This window comes from Octopus bimaculoides, chromosome 9 (assembly GCF_046866305.1).
Source record: "Octopus bimaculoides isolate indiv1 chromosome 9, ASM4686630v1, whole genome shotgun sequence".
Lineage (NCBI taxonomy): Eukaryota > Metazoa > Mollusca > Cephalopoda > Octopoda > Octopodidae > Octopus > Octopus bimaculoides.
In genome coordinates, this window is record NC_142936.1 from 73,096,525 (window position 1) to 73,114,598 (window position 18,074).

Below are 18,074 nucleotides of genomic sequence, written 5' to 3' on the forward strand. Positions count from 1 at the left end.
CTAAACTCTTCAAAGAGGTGCTCCAGCATGACCGCAGTCTAATAACCGACACAAGTAAAAAGTAACTATCTCGATTTGTTTTTAGTGATTTAACTTTCCAGCTCATCTATCAGGTGCTGGTAAAAATACTAGCCATATACTAAAGCACAAAACAATTGCCGAAACAAACCTGTCTCTAATAAATCTGTAGCATTGGGCCGAAATCGGAAATCAACGGTTGACAAATGTGGTTGATAATGAGAGTTATCTCCCCTACTATAAAAGTTTGTGGGGATTACTCTCCCTTGTTGACTGGCTTAAAGCCTCAATTTGCAAAGAAACAACATTCTCAATCGAATCGATTTATTCTTCAAAATATAACTGGTTCTTACATCATCGATCTTATGGAAATAATCTTAGTCCACTCTCAGCGCCGTGTTTGAAATCAGAATGTAAAAATATTCCTTTTTAATATTTACATTACAAAAGCGGCGTGCTGGCAGAATCGTTGGCACGCCGGGCAAAATGCTTAGTGACATTTCGTCCGTCTTTACGTTCTAAGTTCAAAATCCACCGAGGTTGACTTTGCCTTTCATTCTTTCGGGGTCAGTAAAATAAGTACCTGTTGAGCACTGAGGTCGATATAATCGATTTATAGGAAAGTTGGTTATACATCATTAGATGTATACCTGACTTTCCTATATAAAATTAAGAAATATAAACGGAACGCTGAACTCCAGACTATCAACTTAAACAACATTTATTCAGGTGATAAATATATACATCTTTAGCTCTTGTTGTTACAGCTTCTATGTGTGTGAGCATAGTTGTTGGGACGTTGTTATGTAGGTGTAAGTGAGCTGTCGAGTGTAAGTCTGAAAGATGGAGAGTGACAGCTAAACACGTAAAGAGACTGTCTCCAGAGTTGGGTGTTGGAGACACTGCTTGACACGTCCATGCTCTATTGCTGGCCAGCAAGAAAGAGAGTGAATTGAGCGGGAACGCTTGCTTGTTTAATTCCACGCATGCGTGAGACTACGCATGCGCACGGCGTTACTACAGATTTAACTCCTCCCAGAAACTGCTGGCCGTGTGCCAAATTTGAAACCAATATTTAGTCACTCTGTAATTACACCCCTCACCGTCACAAAAAAAAAGATGGTCACAGTTGGACTGCCTTTAATTATAGGTTCAGTCATGCCCATTCAGTCTTATTTTAAGACACTGTAATATCATAAAATAGTATTATATTTAGGATACCTTATAGAATTATTAATCGCCTCCTATACTTAGGTGGAACTTTTCTTTGCTTTGTTTAGCACGGCAGGATTTGAACTCAGAATGTAAATAAGTCGTAACCAAATATCGTAGCCATTTTGTATGGTCCTCGTATGATTCTGCCAGTGCCAAAAGTGATGACAATGAAATCCCAGGATAAACATAAGACACACCAATATTTCGCAGCTCAAGGATTTTCCTTCTTTTTTAATGCTAAACTGAAGTGATTGCAAAACAGAGTCAATATTAAAAATTTAAATGCAAATATAATAAAATGTGAGGTTGTCGAAATATTACAAAACGAGCAAAGAGATATGGAACACACACACAGAAACGGTATTGTACAGATAACTTCCATTCACAAGTGAGTCTGGTTTGGTAGCATGTACCATATTTTGCTAATTGTTTTGGGTGCCTGTGTAGTCACAAGCAGACATAAACACTTTCTTGGCCCTCCCATCTTTGACTGTGACACATCCAAAAAATGACAGGTGGAGGCACTAACACCCAGCTGGTACTAATTTACAGCTAACTAGATTAGAACAACATGAAATGAAAGTATTTGAAGCACTAGAAACAAGCAGTAATCTGTGAGATGTTTGCTGATTTCAATAAATTTTGGAGCTAGGTTAGAGATGAAAACCATTTATACATGACCAACTGTGCTTATTGCATACACAGTGCAAAAACTATTTTGACTCTTGAATTAATGTTTATTAGTGGAATCTAAATATCTTAGTCAAAAATATTAAGTTGAATATTGAAACAAGAAATAGCTTTGTGTAACTAGTATACTGCTTTGTTTCCAAACACTATTCGACAAAGATTTCCTAGGACTTTTGCAATTCATAATAAAGATTTGATCTCCATCAAGAAGCATTCCTAAGATTATTTTGTTTGTCCTTCAGTTTGGAGGTAAGGCAGTGCCTAGGCCCCTCCAAAATGTCTGCAAGAAAGGAAGGAAGGTATCCTCAAATCAAAGAACCTGGTGTTATTGATTGCAATAGAGTGATCTCCACTAAAGGTACTTGAAGTGCCAGGTTACAACAGGTGATAAGTTGAGTCCAAACACCCAAGCAGGCCATGTTGGGATTTGAAATCGGAACATAAAGAGCTGGAATAACTACCGCAAATCAGCTGGTCTGACAACTTTACAGTTCTGTTAATTCACTCCTGATTGGTACTTTAATTCTTTTATTTGTTTGTCATTTGACGGCGACCATGCTGGAGCACCGCCTTAAAGTGTTTTAGTCGAAGAAATCAACCCCTAGGACTTGTTCTTTGTAAACCTAGTACTATTGTATTGGTCTCTTTTGCTGAACTGCTAAGTTACAGGGATGTAAACACATCAATATCAGTTGGCAAGTGATGGTGGTGGTAGGGGAAACAGACACAAAGACATCCATGCACACAGATATATACATATATACACAACAAGCTTCTTTCAGTTTCCATCTACAAAATCCATTCACAAGGATTTGGTCAGCCTGAGGCTATAGTAGAAGACACTTGTTCAAGTGCCACACAATGGGACTGAACCTGGAACCATGTGGTTGGGAAGCAAGCTTCTTACCACACAGCCATGCTTGCATCTATGGTACTTTTATTGATCCTGAAAGAATGAAAGGCAAAGTTATTTACTAGGGTCAATACACTCAACTAAACCCTAGAAGGCAGTATCCCAGCATGGCTACAATCCAATAGTCTGAAAAAGACTAAATGAATAACTGAATATATATCACAATTTTAGATATTTTTTTATTAGTCTTACAAATAATATAAATGTATTTTTAATAGATTATTTCTTTGATTTCATTCCATAGCTTGCAGCTCGATGCAAAAAGTAGTTAGGTAGATTCCATTGTATTAATGTAGAGATCTTAGTAACAACTGTTACATATACCTCAGTATGTATGTATGTGTGTATTTTAGCTAAACCAAATTAGATTTTCAAGTTTCATCACCTGACAGTCATTGTATCATGAACCCCAATCCACAAAAAGCCAATTTAAGTAAATCATATACTCAGCATCATGTATTGAGTATTCTGTTTGTCAGTCACCAATGGAAAGAAATCATTGAAAATATGCATATTTCCTTTTTTATGCTTTTTCTTCCATTTCTTTTTTTTTTTTTCTTTTTCATAAAAATCCTTGCTTAAATCTTGCTTTTGTCTACAAGGACAAAGATGGTTTTGAATTGTTTTTCAGTGTATAAATTAGATTGTTTTTTTTTTTCCGAGGAGGACACAAAACAAAACAAAAGAAACAAAACGAAAACATATCTCATCTCTCATTGAAATAATTGTCAAATATAAATTACAGATTACTTTGTATAAAAAAAAAAAAAGGAAAACAATCATTATCATTATCACCAACCAAAGCTCACAGACATGCTGATATACACTGACACACACATATATATATATATATATATATATATATATATATATATATATATACATACATACATACATATATATATATATATACGTGCATACACTACACACACACACACACACACACACATAAAATATATAATTTAATCAAACAACACTATCTGTGTTTCTTTTCCATTTGGTTACCAAAGCATGGATAATGGATGGCACAATGGTGAAGCAACAAAGCAGAGCTAGAAAATGATAGCACGGAACGTAGCTTTCATACCGATCTTTGAGTACACCTGTAAGAAAAAAATAAAACAAAACAAAATATATATACGTAGCATGATACTGCAACAAATAAATAAAGTAGAAAAATAAAAATTAAGGAGAAAAAAAATGTAAAGACAGGGAATAGAAATAACAAGGTATTTCTTACACACACACACTTGGTTTTTCCGACTCCTTCTTCTCACTTCGTTTATGTACAATTATTCAAGGAAACCAGATGAAAAATATTGAAGTTATACTTGTCTGACAAGTTATATGATCTGAGACTAGCAAAACTCAAAACCAAGTTGTTAGATTATGAAATTTAAGTTACAACACAACAATTCCTTGTTCATATGAGAAGTTGTGTTATGGACCAATCAGCAGCAAGATTTCATGTGATAGATCATTCTGGATCCTTCTGGAATGTTTCAGTTCAGGTGTCATATAAAAGCTTGTTTTTAACACCAACCTTCAGTGTGTAGCAACCCACAGCCCAGCACTACACACTCTTGCAGTTCATAATATATGTTTTCACACTCCTACTTAATCTGGATATGATGTTATAGTTGGTGGACATGAATTTAATGTGTATATTTTCTCTTGTCTTGAAAAATTTAAGTACAGAGTTTTTGTAATCAACTGTTTATGAATGCTGCAGAATTATTCTTTCAGTTGTGTTGACTTGTTGTGGAAACTTTAACTCACAACCAACCTGAAAATTACTTGTGTAGTGAAATAAAAGTTATCAAATATTCGCACGGTGTTGTTAAATCATTTATACACAGCCTTACCTACAAACTCCATTTGCAACAAGACCATGTGTTGAAACTAAAGCAATTACAGCAGAGAAGATATATTTTAGCCATTGGGGGAAAAAAAAGACCCCTTGCCCACAGAATCTGTTTTCTCATTTAATCCTTTATTATTTGGTGTCATTTTCTTTGCAACAGAATTGCAGTGAATGTTGTGTCAGTGCCCAGGTCACAAATTGTATGATGTAAATTTAGACATCAAATAATAAATGTAAGTGATGTTAAGAGTTTCCATGTATTTTCAAATGGCCAAAATGAGCCTTCTGCACTAATTAATGATAAAAAAAAAAAAAAGCCCATGAAGTCACCTGATATCTACAGCCAATTCTTTCTTTTGTCCTTCCTTCCATTCGTCCTTTTGGGCTTTCTTTCATTCATTCACTCCCAACCCACCCTCTCTCTCTCACCAATCCTGTTGAAACACACACGTGCACGCATGCATGCACACACACACACACGCACTTCTTCCCCTTCTCTCACTTAATGTATAAAAGTGAATGTCTGAATAGGTTTCAAGCTTTAAGTCATAGTTTTGTACATGCTTAACTGAAATCTGATGCATACCCACATCTTTTTGAGGGAAAGATCATAAGCTATGAGGTTTCTAGATTCTGCATTTGTTTTTATATATTTAATTTATATATAGTTTCTACACATTTAATTTAATTTAATTACACCTATTTTTTTTTGGTACATTTCTATTTGAGCCATCTTCTGAATTTTTTCTTTATATACTTAGTGCTCAGTTGCTGGGACATAAAAACAAAACCAACACCACTTATCATACAGACACACATACACATGACAAGCTTCCACACAGTTTCCATCTACCAAATTCACTCGCAAGGTATTGGTCAGCACGATGCTATAGCAGGAGACACTTGTCCAAGGTTCTTCACAGTGGGACTGAACCCAAAACTATGTGGTCACAAAACAAGCCTCTTACCCACACATCCATCCCTGTGCATGCATATGTATATTCTTTTACTCTTTTTACATGTTTCAGCAGTCATGTCGTTTGACTGCAGCCATGCTGGAGCACTGCCTTATATATATATATGTATACTGCTGAAAAGTTTCTGGCTTTAGGTAAAAGAAAATACAGGAAGATCAGTTAATTACGATTTTATTCAACTTATTCCCCTCTCAGACTCACACTTATTGCAGTGGTTCTTCCTTCAGTTTTTCTAAGCCCTGTAAAAGAACTCAGATGTTGGGCTTCCAACCAGGCCTTTTGCAATACCCTTCAAGCCAGGGAACTTTTTAGCATCCTCTCGTACACGCACACACACACACACACAAACAAACACACATACACACCATGATGTCTATGTGTATTTGTAATTTAGAGAAAAATATACTTACTAATGATGTATCCACTTAATGGAAGGCCCAGACCAGACAAAGTCATGGAGAATCCTAGAGCACAAGAATACAATTTGTTTTCAAAAATTTCCAAGAATGTCACGCTGAAGACGGACAGGCCCAATCCTGATGCCAGAAAGATCATGAAGGATAATAAGATAAGCATTGATGTTGATGTAAAATAGGGATACAGAAGAGCTAGTGCGGCACCACTTAATCCTGATAAGTTGAAGATCATTATACCTGATGCTATGTTTTTGTAAAGTAACCAACATGTAATAAACCGTGCAGCAATGTTCCCAACTGATGCAAGGACAAAAATTCTAGTGCTTTCCTCCAGAGTCATGCCACGGTTCACAAGGTAGTCTGGTAAAATCATTGCGAATGACATTATAAAGCTTACTGCTCCTGTTGTGGAAAGTAGAAGTAGTAGATAAGTGTTACTGTTTAGTATCATGGATAGCATACGTATTTGGCTAAGTTTAGTATCTGTTTCTTCTTCATGGCCTGACATGTCATTTGACTGACACATGTTGATCCCCTTTAAATGGTTATTATTTTCATGTCTTGAGCTGGCATTGGCTTCGTCTGTTTCGTGTGCTATTTCCATTTGAGGCTTTGAGTCTGACTCATCTGAATCATTTGATACTTGGTCTAAATTGAACTTGGTTTTCTTTGGGCTTGCAAAATGTTCCTGTGGTGTCTTATCTGTACTTTGATAGGATCTACTGCAAGAGCCGTTTCTTACTTCATTACTGACAGGAGGCGCCCATTTCCGAGGTAGTTTCTTTAAGGAATACAGTAAACCACATGGTACAGTATGCATGGTAAATGCACAGAGAAGAAGGAGGCTGCCTCTCCAAGAATATAGTTCTGTGAGCTTGGAAACAAAAATAGGGAAAATTATAGCACCAACTGCACCACCAGTGGAAATTAGAGACATCAACTGCCTACTGCTTTGATCAAAATAGGAAGCAATTCCGCAGTTTATAGCAATAAATATGAAGGACGTTCCAGAACCTATATATAAAATGAAAATATATATTTTAGATTGATACAAGGCTGCAAAGTATATAGAGAAAGCACATGTTCAGTTGAATTTATCTTATAGTATACTAGCAGAGATAATCGGCCTTGCTCAGGATTAAAACGGCACAGTTTTTTTGTTTTGTTTTACTTGTTCAGTCATTTAACTGCAACCATGCTGGAGCATCGCGTTTGTCAAAAAAAATTGACCACAGGATATATTCTTTGTAAGCCTAGTATTTATTCTATCAGTGGCTTTTGCTGAACCACTACGTTTTAGGGAAATAAACACAGTGCAACAGAAGGAATGGAGTGGGGATGGGATGTATAGGGATGGTGGAGTTGGAATGTGTAGGGATGGGATAACAAGGGAGGGGGTGACGATGAAGGGAGAGAGTGGAAGGGAGAAGGTGGGTACTTATTTTATTGACCCCAAAAGGATGACAGGCAAAATGACCTCAATGGAATTTAAACTCAGAACACAAAGACAGATAAAATGCTACTAAGCATTTTGTCTGATGTGCTAATGGTTCTGCCAACTCACTGTCATTAATAATAATAATAATAATAATGATAATAATAATAATAATCCTTTCTACTGGAGACACAAGGCTTCAAGTTTGTGGGGACGGAACTAGTTGATTACATCGGCCCCAGTGTTTCACTGGTACTTAATTTATCAACCCTGAAAGGATGAAAGGCAAAGTCAACCTTGGTGGAATTTGAACTCAGAGCATAGTGATGAGGGAAATACCACTAAGTATTTCGTCCAGCATACTAATAATTCTGCCAGTTCAGCACTTTAATAATATAGGTTATTATTATTATTACCATTTCTTCATGAATTTTGGATTCAATTTTTTTTGCTAAATTAAAAATAACTACAAAATATTAATTTCCCACACTCAGAAAAAAAAATGTGAGATACTTTTGGCTAGAACACCTTCAATCAGAAATGTGCTTGTTAGTGGCTGACTGCAAGGATGGGAGCCAAACAACAACAAAGAACAACACAAAACATTGGTTTCAAATTTCAGGGGGCAGTTGATTACATCAACCCCAGTGTTCAACTGGTACTTATTTTATCGACACCAAAAGAACAAAAGGCAAAGTTGACCTTGGTGGAATTTAAACTCAGAATATAAGGATGGACAAAATGTCATCAAACCTTTTGCCTGCTGTGCTAACAATTCTGCCAGCTCACAACCTTAAGTAACACAATATATTAAATATATTTTTATACTTACCAGCAACAAGTCCAAGATAAATTATTAGAGATCCTACATTTGAAACACATACTGAAATTCCAAGACCAAGACACAACAAAAAGCTTCCAAGTAAAGCTGTACTCCTCACTCCATATTTTGAGCTGAAACACCCAGTCAAAACACCTGTTGATTGAAATGGTAAATTAAGAATAATTAAATAATTACATATTTCTAACTTGGGATTAAACAAATGACACTAATTTATTAATATTGTTTCACAAAGAGGTTTATTACTTGCTTCATACATTCTTACTGGGCTCACCTGCAAGGTCATGCACTGTTTATCTTGATATAAGATTACTATGTTGTACGCACATGGCTGCAATGCATGTGCCTGGTGTACCCTTATCAGACCGGTAGTCATGATGGGTATACTGAGCTTCGTGTATTTTACCCCAGTGTTACTTTGATGGCATGCTCTGCTCTGCTCTCACTCAATAATAATAATAATGATGGTGGTGGTTTCAAATTTTGGCAGAAGGTCAGTAATTTTCTGGAGAGTGGGTAAGTTGATAACATCAACCACAGTGCTCAACTATTACTTATTAACCCTAAAGAAATGATAGGCCAAGTTGACCTAGGTGGAATTTGAACTCTGAATGTAAAGACAGATGAAATGACACAAAGCATTTTGCCCAGCATGCTAACGATTCTGACAGCTTAATAATTATAATCCTTTCTACTAAAGGCACAATGCCTGAAATTTTGGGGGAAGGGAACTAGTCGATTACATTGATCCCAGTGTTTCACTGGTATTTAATTTATCGACCCTGAGAGGATGAAAGGCAAAGTCGACCTCAGTGGAATTTGAACTCTGAACGTAATGATGGGCAAAATACCACTAAGCATATTGCCTGGCATGCTAATGATTCTTAATTCTTTATTGCCCACAGGGGGCCAAACATAGAGGGGATGATACAATGATCTGGGGCCAGATTGAAAAACACAAATATAAAAAAAAAAATCGATGAAAAATTTATAGTAAAATCGAATGATTGGGACGAACAATTATACAAACAATGAAGTTGGGGACAGGTTCTGCTTTGGCCCCGCAAGCCTCGATCCTCCACTGCTACCTTTGAAAAAAACTTTATGAATACTCTTAAGTTGAAACATTCACACACCATTCTCACAACATCCATCTTTACTTATATACTTCTGGCAATAGGCACTCCTCCACTCTTATTTTCCTTTTCAGGTGGAAGGTGAGAAATCTCACCAACCCAATGCTGGCGATGAAAGTGTCCGTCACGATTCCTTTAATATAGGTCTTCCACACTACTACTTCCGCAATAGCTACTACAGTGAGAAAACAAGCCTTACCTTCTTTGTCAAAGGAGAAAGGGGCAACAGTTTTTATGATTGTCTCAGAAGACAGTTGTACTCTTCCCAGTGGTGACAACAGATGTTCGACATAAACCCACATTTCTGTAATTTTTGGGCATTGCACAAGCGTGTTCAGAATGATTTTCTTGTCCTGCTCGCATCTTGGGAACATGGGTGAACAGGAGCCACCATGCCTTGCAAGTTTATCACGAGCTGGTAACACACCTCGGAAATATTGCCAGGTCAGAAATCTCTATAAGTTATCCAAAGACCCTGGCCTGAATGTTCTTTGGAACAGGCTGGCTAACTGATTTTCATCGAAGCCCAGAGTCTCCCCCAGGCCGTCATCATTCCTCACCTCTGCCAACCTTCTATAAAAGAACGAAGTAGAACCCCCGCTGCTGGCATTGCCCATGCCTGAGAGAAACTGGAGTGCCTGTCGGCACCCTATGTACCATTCACTGTACATTGGTCTACGTTGGATCCATGGTTCTAGTTCACTAAAGCCAGTGAACCAAGGAAATAGCTTGTAATACTTCGACCGTGCGAACCAAAGGAGATGGCGACGTAGACGGTAAAGGCTCCTTTTAACCATGTCGCACGGTCGAACACAAAACAAGATATATAAGTTGGAAGGCTCGTCGTAAGAGATACGAGCCATAGTGCCAGTAAAAGAACTTAGGACAAACTCAACCGTTAGATATATAATGAGAATAAATTTATTAACAAAGTGAAACTATTTGTGTCTGTGTGCGCGTGCATGCGACATATATAAATAACACAATAGATAAGTCTGGCCTTCGTGTACAAGAGAATGTATACAACAATGTGAAGTGACGGACAGTCGTATAAACAATAGTGTGTGTACAATATGTGAGAGTACAAGTGTGCGTGTGAATGAGAGGAAACACAGAACATAGAAAGAGTGTCTGTAACATAGACTGTAAAAAGTCTTAAAACACTGAGATAGAGAAATACCAGTTCATATTAGAGTTACACAAGGAGATAGAATGTTCATACGCAGGAAGTTGTGGCCAAGGAGCAGAGCTGTGAGTATCACACTATGTGTGTTGAGTGTCGAATACTGTGACCGTGTTACCTGGTATAGTATATTCTGGCTGGTTAGTTCTGACTGTTATTCGTGAGTGGAAACAATCCACTCAACAGCGTCGAGATAAAACCGCTCTTGTTGATGTTGGTGTTGCTGGCGACGACAATGATAGACAGTACATAGGTGGTGAAGACGTCAGCGCTGGAACTGGCTGTAGCTGTGTTCTGTATGTGTGGTCAACGACCAGACCTGTGAGAGATCTGGAATCGAAGAAGACTACCGTCGTTGGATCGGGCTTATTTATAGGCGAAAAAGGGCTCACCGGAAACCCAGTAAAACTATCACGTGACTTTATCTGAAGCCATCGATTGGACGTAATGCCCCCTTAGCAAGCAGAACATGGGGACAATTGCCGCGCAAATAAGAACCAATCAGGATGTTAGACAAAAGGGTCCAAGGCAGCCGAAGGCTAGATGTTAGCAGCTCCGTTATCATTTATGATTGAATGCTCGAGAGAGAGGTTTCACTACAAGCTATTTGATGAATGGAGACCACACCTGTTCACAATCCATGTAGAGCTACAGATGCCTCAGCGCTAATTTGCACATCAACAGTCAAGGTATCCCTAGCCCACCCTTCAGCGGGTGTTGGCAGCAAGTGGACCTTCACCCTTCCAAAAAATACTAAAAATGAACCGGACCGCTCTCAAAAATTAAGTAAAAAAAACAGGAAAAATAATCCAGAAGCCTTGTATGGTATCGGATCGATCCCAAAATCTAATCAGTTCGTCCTAGTCACGAGGCCAAACATCCCTGAAAGATTCATCCGAATCCATCCAGCGGTTCTTGAGATATCTTGTCCACAGACAGACAAACAAACAAACAAACAAACACGACTGGAAACAATACTTCCGCCTTCGTTAAGGCGGAGGGAAGTAATAATAATGGTTTCAAATTTTGCAACGAGGGCAGCAATTTTGGGGAGAGGGGCTGAATCAATTACATCGAACCCAGTGTTTCACTGGTATTTAATTTATCGACCCCGAAAGGATGAAAGGCAAAGTCGACCTCGGCGGAATTTGAACTCGGAACGTAGCGACGAGCGAAACACCGCTCATCATTTCGTCCAGCGTGCTAACGATTCTGCCATTCGCTGCCATAATAATAATAACAATAATCTGAAAGTCATTTAGTATTGATCTGCTGTGCTCTGAGTGGAGGCGCAATGGCCAAGTGGTTAGGGCAGCGGACTCGCGGTTTCGATTCCCAGACCGGGCGTTGTGAGTGTTTATTGAGCGAAAACACCTAAAGCTCCACGAGGTTCCGGCAGGGGATGGTGGCGAACCCTGCTGTGCTCTTCCACCACAACTTTCTCTTACTTCCTGTTTCTGTTGTGCCTGTAATTCAAAGGGTCAGCCTTGTCACACTATGTCACGCTGAATATCCCCGAGAACTACGTTAAGGGTACACGTGTCTGTGGAGGGCTCAGCCACTTGCACGTTAATTTCACGAGCTGGCTGTTCCGTTGATCGGATCAACTGGAACCCTCGACGTCGTAAGCGACGGAGTGCTGTGCTCTGAGCAAAGCAATTAAACTGTCCCTGATTGGTAATATCAGGTAAAAGTAAAACTTGCACACAAACGAAATATTGTTGTGATAATCTACGTAATGAACTGAAAATTGTGGGACAGTTTTGTTTGGAAATGTAGCTCATCAATATCGCATTCTATAACACACACACACACACACACACACACACATACACACAAAGAAACAAAAGAACAACTTTGAAACTTACTTACCAAAAATACCATATATTCCAGTAGGGAGGAAGACAGCTAACGAGACCAATTGATCTTGACCGGGGAAAGCATTCTTGAATTCCACAAGATAAATAGAGAGGCAACTTCTGAAGCCAAATAAAATAGCATTGGCTACAAAAGCAGAAGTTCCCACAATTATCTTCTCTAGAGAATGTCGATTCCAAAAATTTCTATGCAAACTGAAATATTAAGCAGAACTTTATTTGAATTACTGATTTTGTAATGCTCGAAGGAGATGAAGCTGTAAATAATTGTTCCTACTTAAAAGCACAGGGCCAAAACATTTTGTTGGGACGGGGCTATTCAATTGCATCGATTCCAGTACATAATTGTCTCGAAAAGGATGGACAGCAAAGTCGACCTCGACGGCGTTTGAACTCAGAACTTAAAGTTAGATAAAATGCCACGAAGCATTTTATTCGGTGTGCTAACGATTCTGCCAACTCGCCATCTTAAAGTTATAACTAATCCTTTCTGCCATGGGCACAAGACCTGAAATTTAGGAGGTGGGGCTAAAGTCAATTACATCGACCTCCGTGCCCAGCTGGTACTTATTTTACCAACCGCGAGAGTATAAATGACAAAGTCGACCTCGGCAGAATTTGAACTCAGAACTTAAAGACAGATAAAATGCCACTAAGCATTTTATCCAGCATGCTAATGATTCTACCAGCTCACTGCCTTAAAGCCATAAATGACAGCATATAAATTTTGGGTTTAAAAAATCCCTTGGATAGAACAAGTTGAAAGCTTCCCGTCGTTACATATTTCTAACAAAGAGACATTATCAAATGAATAAACTTCGCTATTTAAAGACAGATGAAATGCCACTAAGCATTTTATCCGGTGTGCTTATGATTCTGCCAGCTTGCCGCCTTAAAGTTACAGCTAATCCTTTCTGCCGTAGGCACAAGGCCTGAAATTTAGGAGGTGGGGGCAAAGTCGACCTTACATCGACCTTAGTGCTCAGTTGGTGCTTATTTTGCCAACTGCCAAAGAATGAAAGGCAACTTCAACAGCAACTATGTTGTCCAATTTTTACTCCTAAAGACAATGCAACAGTACAAAATGATGACGCAACACTTTCAATGTAATGATTTAAAAAAAGTAAGGAGAAAATAACAAGAAATCAGAAATTACTCATTTTGCCCCGGTTACAAATTCCCACCTCCCTAAATAGAAAGTCAAAGTCTTTAAAAAAATTTATTTTTTAAATTGGCAAGTTACAATAAATAAATAAAAGAATGAAATTTGAAAGAGAGTAATGTTTGTGATGCATGACAAGTAACACAAGCGACAACCTAATTCATAACGACAAGTCTCCAGTTTCAGTGTCTTGTCGTGAAGTCTTGCAGTGATATATATATAAAAAAAAAATGTCTTCAAGAACGAAGTTTTTTTTTCGGCGAGTCGTCTCTACACGGCAATAGTGTCAACATTTTCTGTCATAAATTCTTCATTCTCAGCAACTCGGATAAATTGCACCCACAAGCCCGTACTGCTCACAAACAATGCTACAGGTATTAGAAGAGTCGAACAGTTGAAGGAGCAAAGAAAACGCTTTGAACATCCTCCAGAAAAACTCCATTGCCAAAACGAACGAGCGTAGATACATTTTTTTGACTGATTTGAAACATTACTTCTTCCATTATTGGATTGTAAGGGCTATATGCCCGTAATAAAGATAATAGTTATGTAGTAGAAGACACTTGCCCAAGGTTCCGCGCAATGGGACTGAACCCGAAAACACATGGTTGAAAAATGATCGTTTTAATCACACAGACATGCCTCAGCCAAAATCTCAAGTAACTTGGTTCGTCAAAAACGACAGAATCTATTCGGTGGAATGTAGAAATGTGGGGGAAAAACTTCATAGCGGTTACTTAAAAGAGACAGGAAACATGCAAACTTCCAGGATTTATTATTTATGATACTTAAATCTACTGGTATACTTTTAAAAAAGAATTGGTGCCTAATAAATGTACTACGGAGACAAATTAGCAAGATGTACCACAAAAACACTTTGAGAAAAACGTGATTTCTGCAAAAATAGAATCAAACGTAGACTGAATGGAAAAATGAATGTGACCACAATGAAGTTAATTCAATTTTGCGAGCAGGGTTGTTCGAAGCATACCTGGATATACTCTGGCCAGATACCGCTTGTGGTTGCCTGAAACTTATAGGGGCTGGATTCATCCGAATCTATCAATCCTTATTCCATTTTTACGAAGTTCATTTTATGATTAAATAATTTTTCATATATGAAAAACGTTCCATTCCACAAAGACAAGCTGCAACACAGTGACGGTATATACGTATGAGATCTACACGATATCAAATACAAAGGCAATGACTTTGGTAAGCAGACACCGTGAACTTCGTTAAAGATTTTCAGAGGAACAAAGCAGAAATTGAAGCACGAAGTGTGTTTCGACATAGAACTGCAAGGGAACAACTGTCCGAGGAACAACGTAACTATGTTCTAATGAGAATCTGCAAAATATTACTTATTCTGGGCATAAAACAATGGGTATGCATTAGTATTTATAATTATTTTCATTTATGCACCCTTTTAAAGCCTAGCCAGGCTCATGGGCTCGGTTTCTATGGCATATGTGTTCCTCCACAGCTGGACGGGACGCCAGTCCATTGCAGCTTTACTCAAGAAACAGGAAGAAAGAGTGAGAGAAAGTTGGGGCGAAAGAGTACAACAGGGATCGCCACCACCCCTTGCCGGAGCCTCGTGGAGCTTTAGGCGTTTTCGCTCAATAAACACACACAACGCCCGGTCTGGGAATCGAAACCGCGATCCTATGACCGCGAGTCCGCTGCCCTAACCACTGGGCTATTGCGCCTCCACAATATTTATAATAATGTCAAATAAAAGACAAAAAAAAAATCTTCTTCTCGAGTCAGAGGCTCATAAAGCATTTCCTCCGGATTCTGTAGCATGTATATTCCCTCCCTGACGGGACAACGGTCCGTCAGAAGATTACTTATTTTTGGCAGTCGTATGGACTCGAACAACGTGAAATGACGCGTTTTGTTCAAGAATACAATGCGTCTCTCGATTCAAGAATCGAAACCATAATCTTACGACCAGATGTCCAACACCCTAACTACTAAGCCACGCGCCTCAGCAATATCAAATAAGTATAAGGTTAACCTTTTTCTTGGGGCAACGGCATTTAAAAAAATATATTAGAAAGAGGAATGATAATTTCGACGTAATTTGATCTCAGTTAATGAAACTAATTGTTTGTTAATTTTAAAAAATTAATTTACCATCTCTACCTACTCACCAATACTGTAATAAAGCCAGCTTTTATCACCGCTCATGGGTAACTGGGTATTGTGAAATAAGACTTGAAATTGGAAAAAAAAAAAAATGTATGTATATGTGTCACCAAGAGTTGTTTTTTTTTTTTTTGCATTAAATCCCGACATAATCGTAATCTATACAATCTGAAAAGTATTTATAGAAAATTTCATTATGAAATACCAATTTTTTCTGAAAAGTTTCGAGATAGGAAAATCGGCTCAAGTGAGCTATCCAAAACTCTCCGCTACTCTGTAAAAAAAAAAAATCGCAACACATTCACACATAATTGGAATCTGTACTATGGGAAAGGTATTTGTAGAAAATTTCATTTAAAGTTATCCACTTTTCTGAAAGTTATAAGGAAACATCGTCGCAGAAGGGGAACGCGGTGGTGTAGGTATGCCAAAGAATATCCAGTCGTTCTCTTGCTGTTTTTCTTTTTTAGTCAGTATACTTCAAAATAATAAATATCGTCTGCTACGTAAGATTATATATAATCATTTTTAGCTATATATAATCACGTATAACTTAATAGCATCAGGTGGTGCTATTAAGTTAGACATCGCCTAGGCCAATGCTGGCCGAAACTTATGTAACATGACATACAAAAATGAAAAAAAAAAAACCCACATATGGGCGTATTTACCAGTCTGAAAGCTTCTGTAATACCGAGAGAAAATAGAACTGCTTAAATCCTAGCGAGTCTTCGCAATTTTCGACAAGGTCTACATGGCTTTCTCCTCTAGACACACCACTAGATGACTGCAACAAAGGGCGCCTTTCTTCTGCATTACTGACTCCCATGATATTATTAGAAGTATATAGATAACTAGAAGAATATTTAGACAAAGAGAAAAATACGTCGAAATCGTTGGCAGTGGCGAGTGAAATCACATTTAATACGACCACAAATCAACAGACTTCAATAAGATTGTGAGCCTCGGTCGAAGCTCTGGTTACATTCTAGATTTTACTTATTTATTATTTTCTTTATTTTTTCACACTTGATGACAATCAGCGGCCAATGGTCCAATCTTATTGTGGACGTTATTGTTAACTTATTGTTCCTTTCTAGCAGTAAGAACTAATAAACATCAATCAATGTGAAGAGGCAGAAGAGAAATGTGCCATTCGAAACCAACCAAGGAGGTGGTTATATACGTATACATACACACACATACATACGTACATATATAACGACTGGTGTTTTTGTTTAATTGTTAATAGTAAAGTAACAGTAATGATAATCTTAGTAATAATAATAATAATAATAATAAGCCTTTCGGCTAAAGGCACAAGGCCTGAAATTTGGCGGGAGGAGGTAAGTCTATCACATCAACCCACTTGACTGGTACTTAATTTATCGACACCGAAAAGATGAAAGGCAAAGTTAACCTCGTCGGAAATTGGACTCAGAACGTAAAGACGGAAGAAATGCCGCTAAGCATTTTGTTCGGCGTGCCAACAACTCTGCTAGCTCACCGCCTTAATAGTAGTTTTAAATTTTGGCACGAGGCCAGAAAGTTTGTGAGAGGGGCTGAGTCGATTAGATTGACCCCCCCCCCCAGTCCTCAGTTGGTACTTATTTCTATATAACCCAAAAAGATAAAAGGCAAAGTCAATAATCGGTGGAATTTGAACTCAGAAACGTAAAGACTAACGAAATGCTGCGAAGGATTTTTGCCCGGCGTGCTAACGATTCTGCCAGCTTGCGACTTAGTAATAATTGTGATAATAATTTTAACAAAAATAATGGCAGTAGCAAATGCTAGTAACAAAATCGCTAACCAACGAGAGAGAGAGTACGTGATAGCTTGACCTGCTAGACACGGTTACCAAATGTTCCTCAAGTTATACCCTAAAAAATACCCCAACAAAAATGAGACATTGGATAATATGGTCTTAGGTGCACTGTACTATACTTAAGAAGACAAGATGGTCATATCTGGAATGCCTTTAATCATAGGTCTGTCCGATCAGGTATAAACAAACAACGACATCAACAACTAACAAAGAATTTATTTCGGAATATTGACGGCGTCTGAACGTTCTCGACTTTAACGAAAGTCAAGAATCTCTCTCTCTCTCTCTCTCTCTCCCTCTCTCTCTCTCTCACACACACAAGTGCCTTTTTTCTCAATCTAGAAGGCATTGATTAACTTCCATGT

The 18,074-nt window shown here is 38.1% G+C and overlaps 1 protein-coding gene across 2 annotated transcripts; it reads right to left on the reverse strand.

The window, feature by feature from the left end:
• Positions 1-1,279: 1,279 nt before the first annotated feature.
• Positions 1,280-17,343, reverse strand: LOC106869091 (uncharacterized). 2 transcript variants are annotated; one of them, XM_089357706.1, is made up of 5 exons: positions 16,553-17,343; positions 12,561-12,760; positions 8,361-8,504; positions 6,088-7,107; positions 1,280-3,939 (listed from the first exon to the last, which is right to left on the reverse strand). In XM_089357706.1, exons 1-5 carry the CDS (start codon positions 16,708-16,710, stop codon positions 3,803-3,805), a joined length of 1,659 nt encoding a protein of 552 aa, XP_089213832.1. In that variant the 5' UTR covers positions 16,711-17,343; the 3' UTR covers positions 1,280-3,802. The 2 variants fall into 2 exon arrangements, with proteins under 2 accessions (XP_089213832.1, XP_089213833.1); XM_089357707.1 differs by lacking the exon at positions 16,553-17,343 and adding an exon at positions 14,719-15,434.
• Positions 17,344-18,074: the final 731 nt, after the last annotated feature.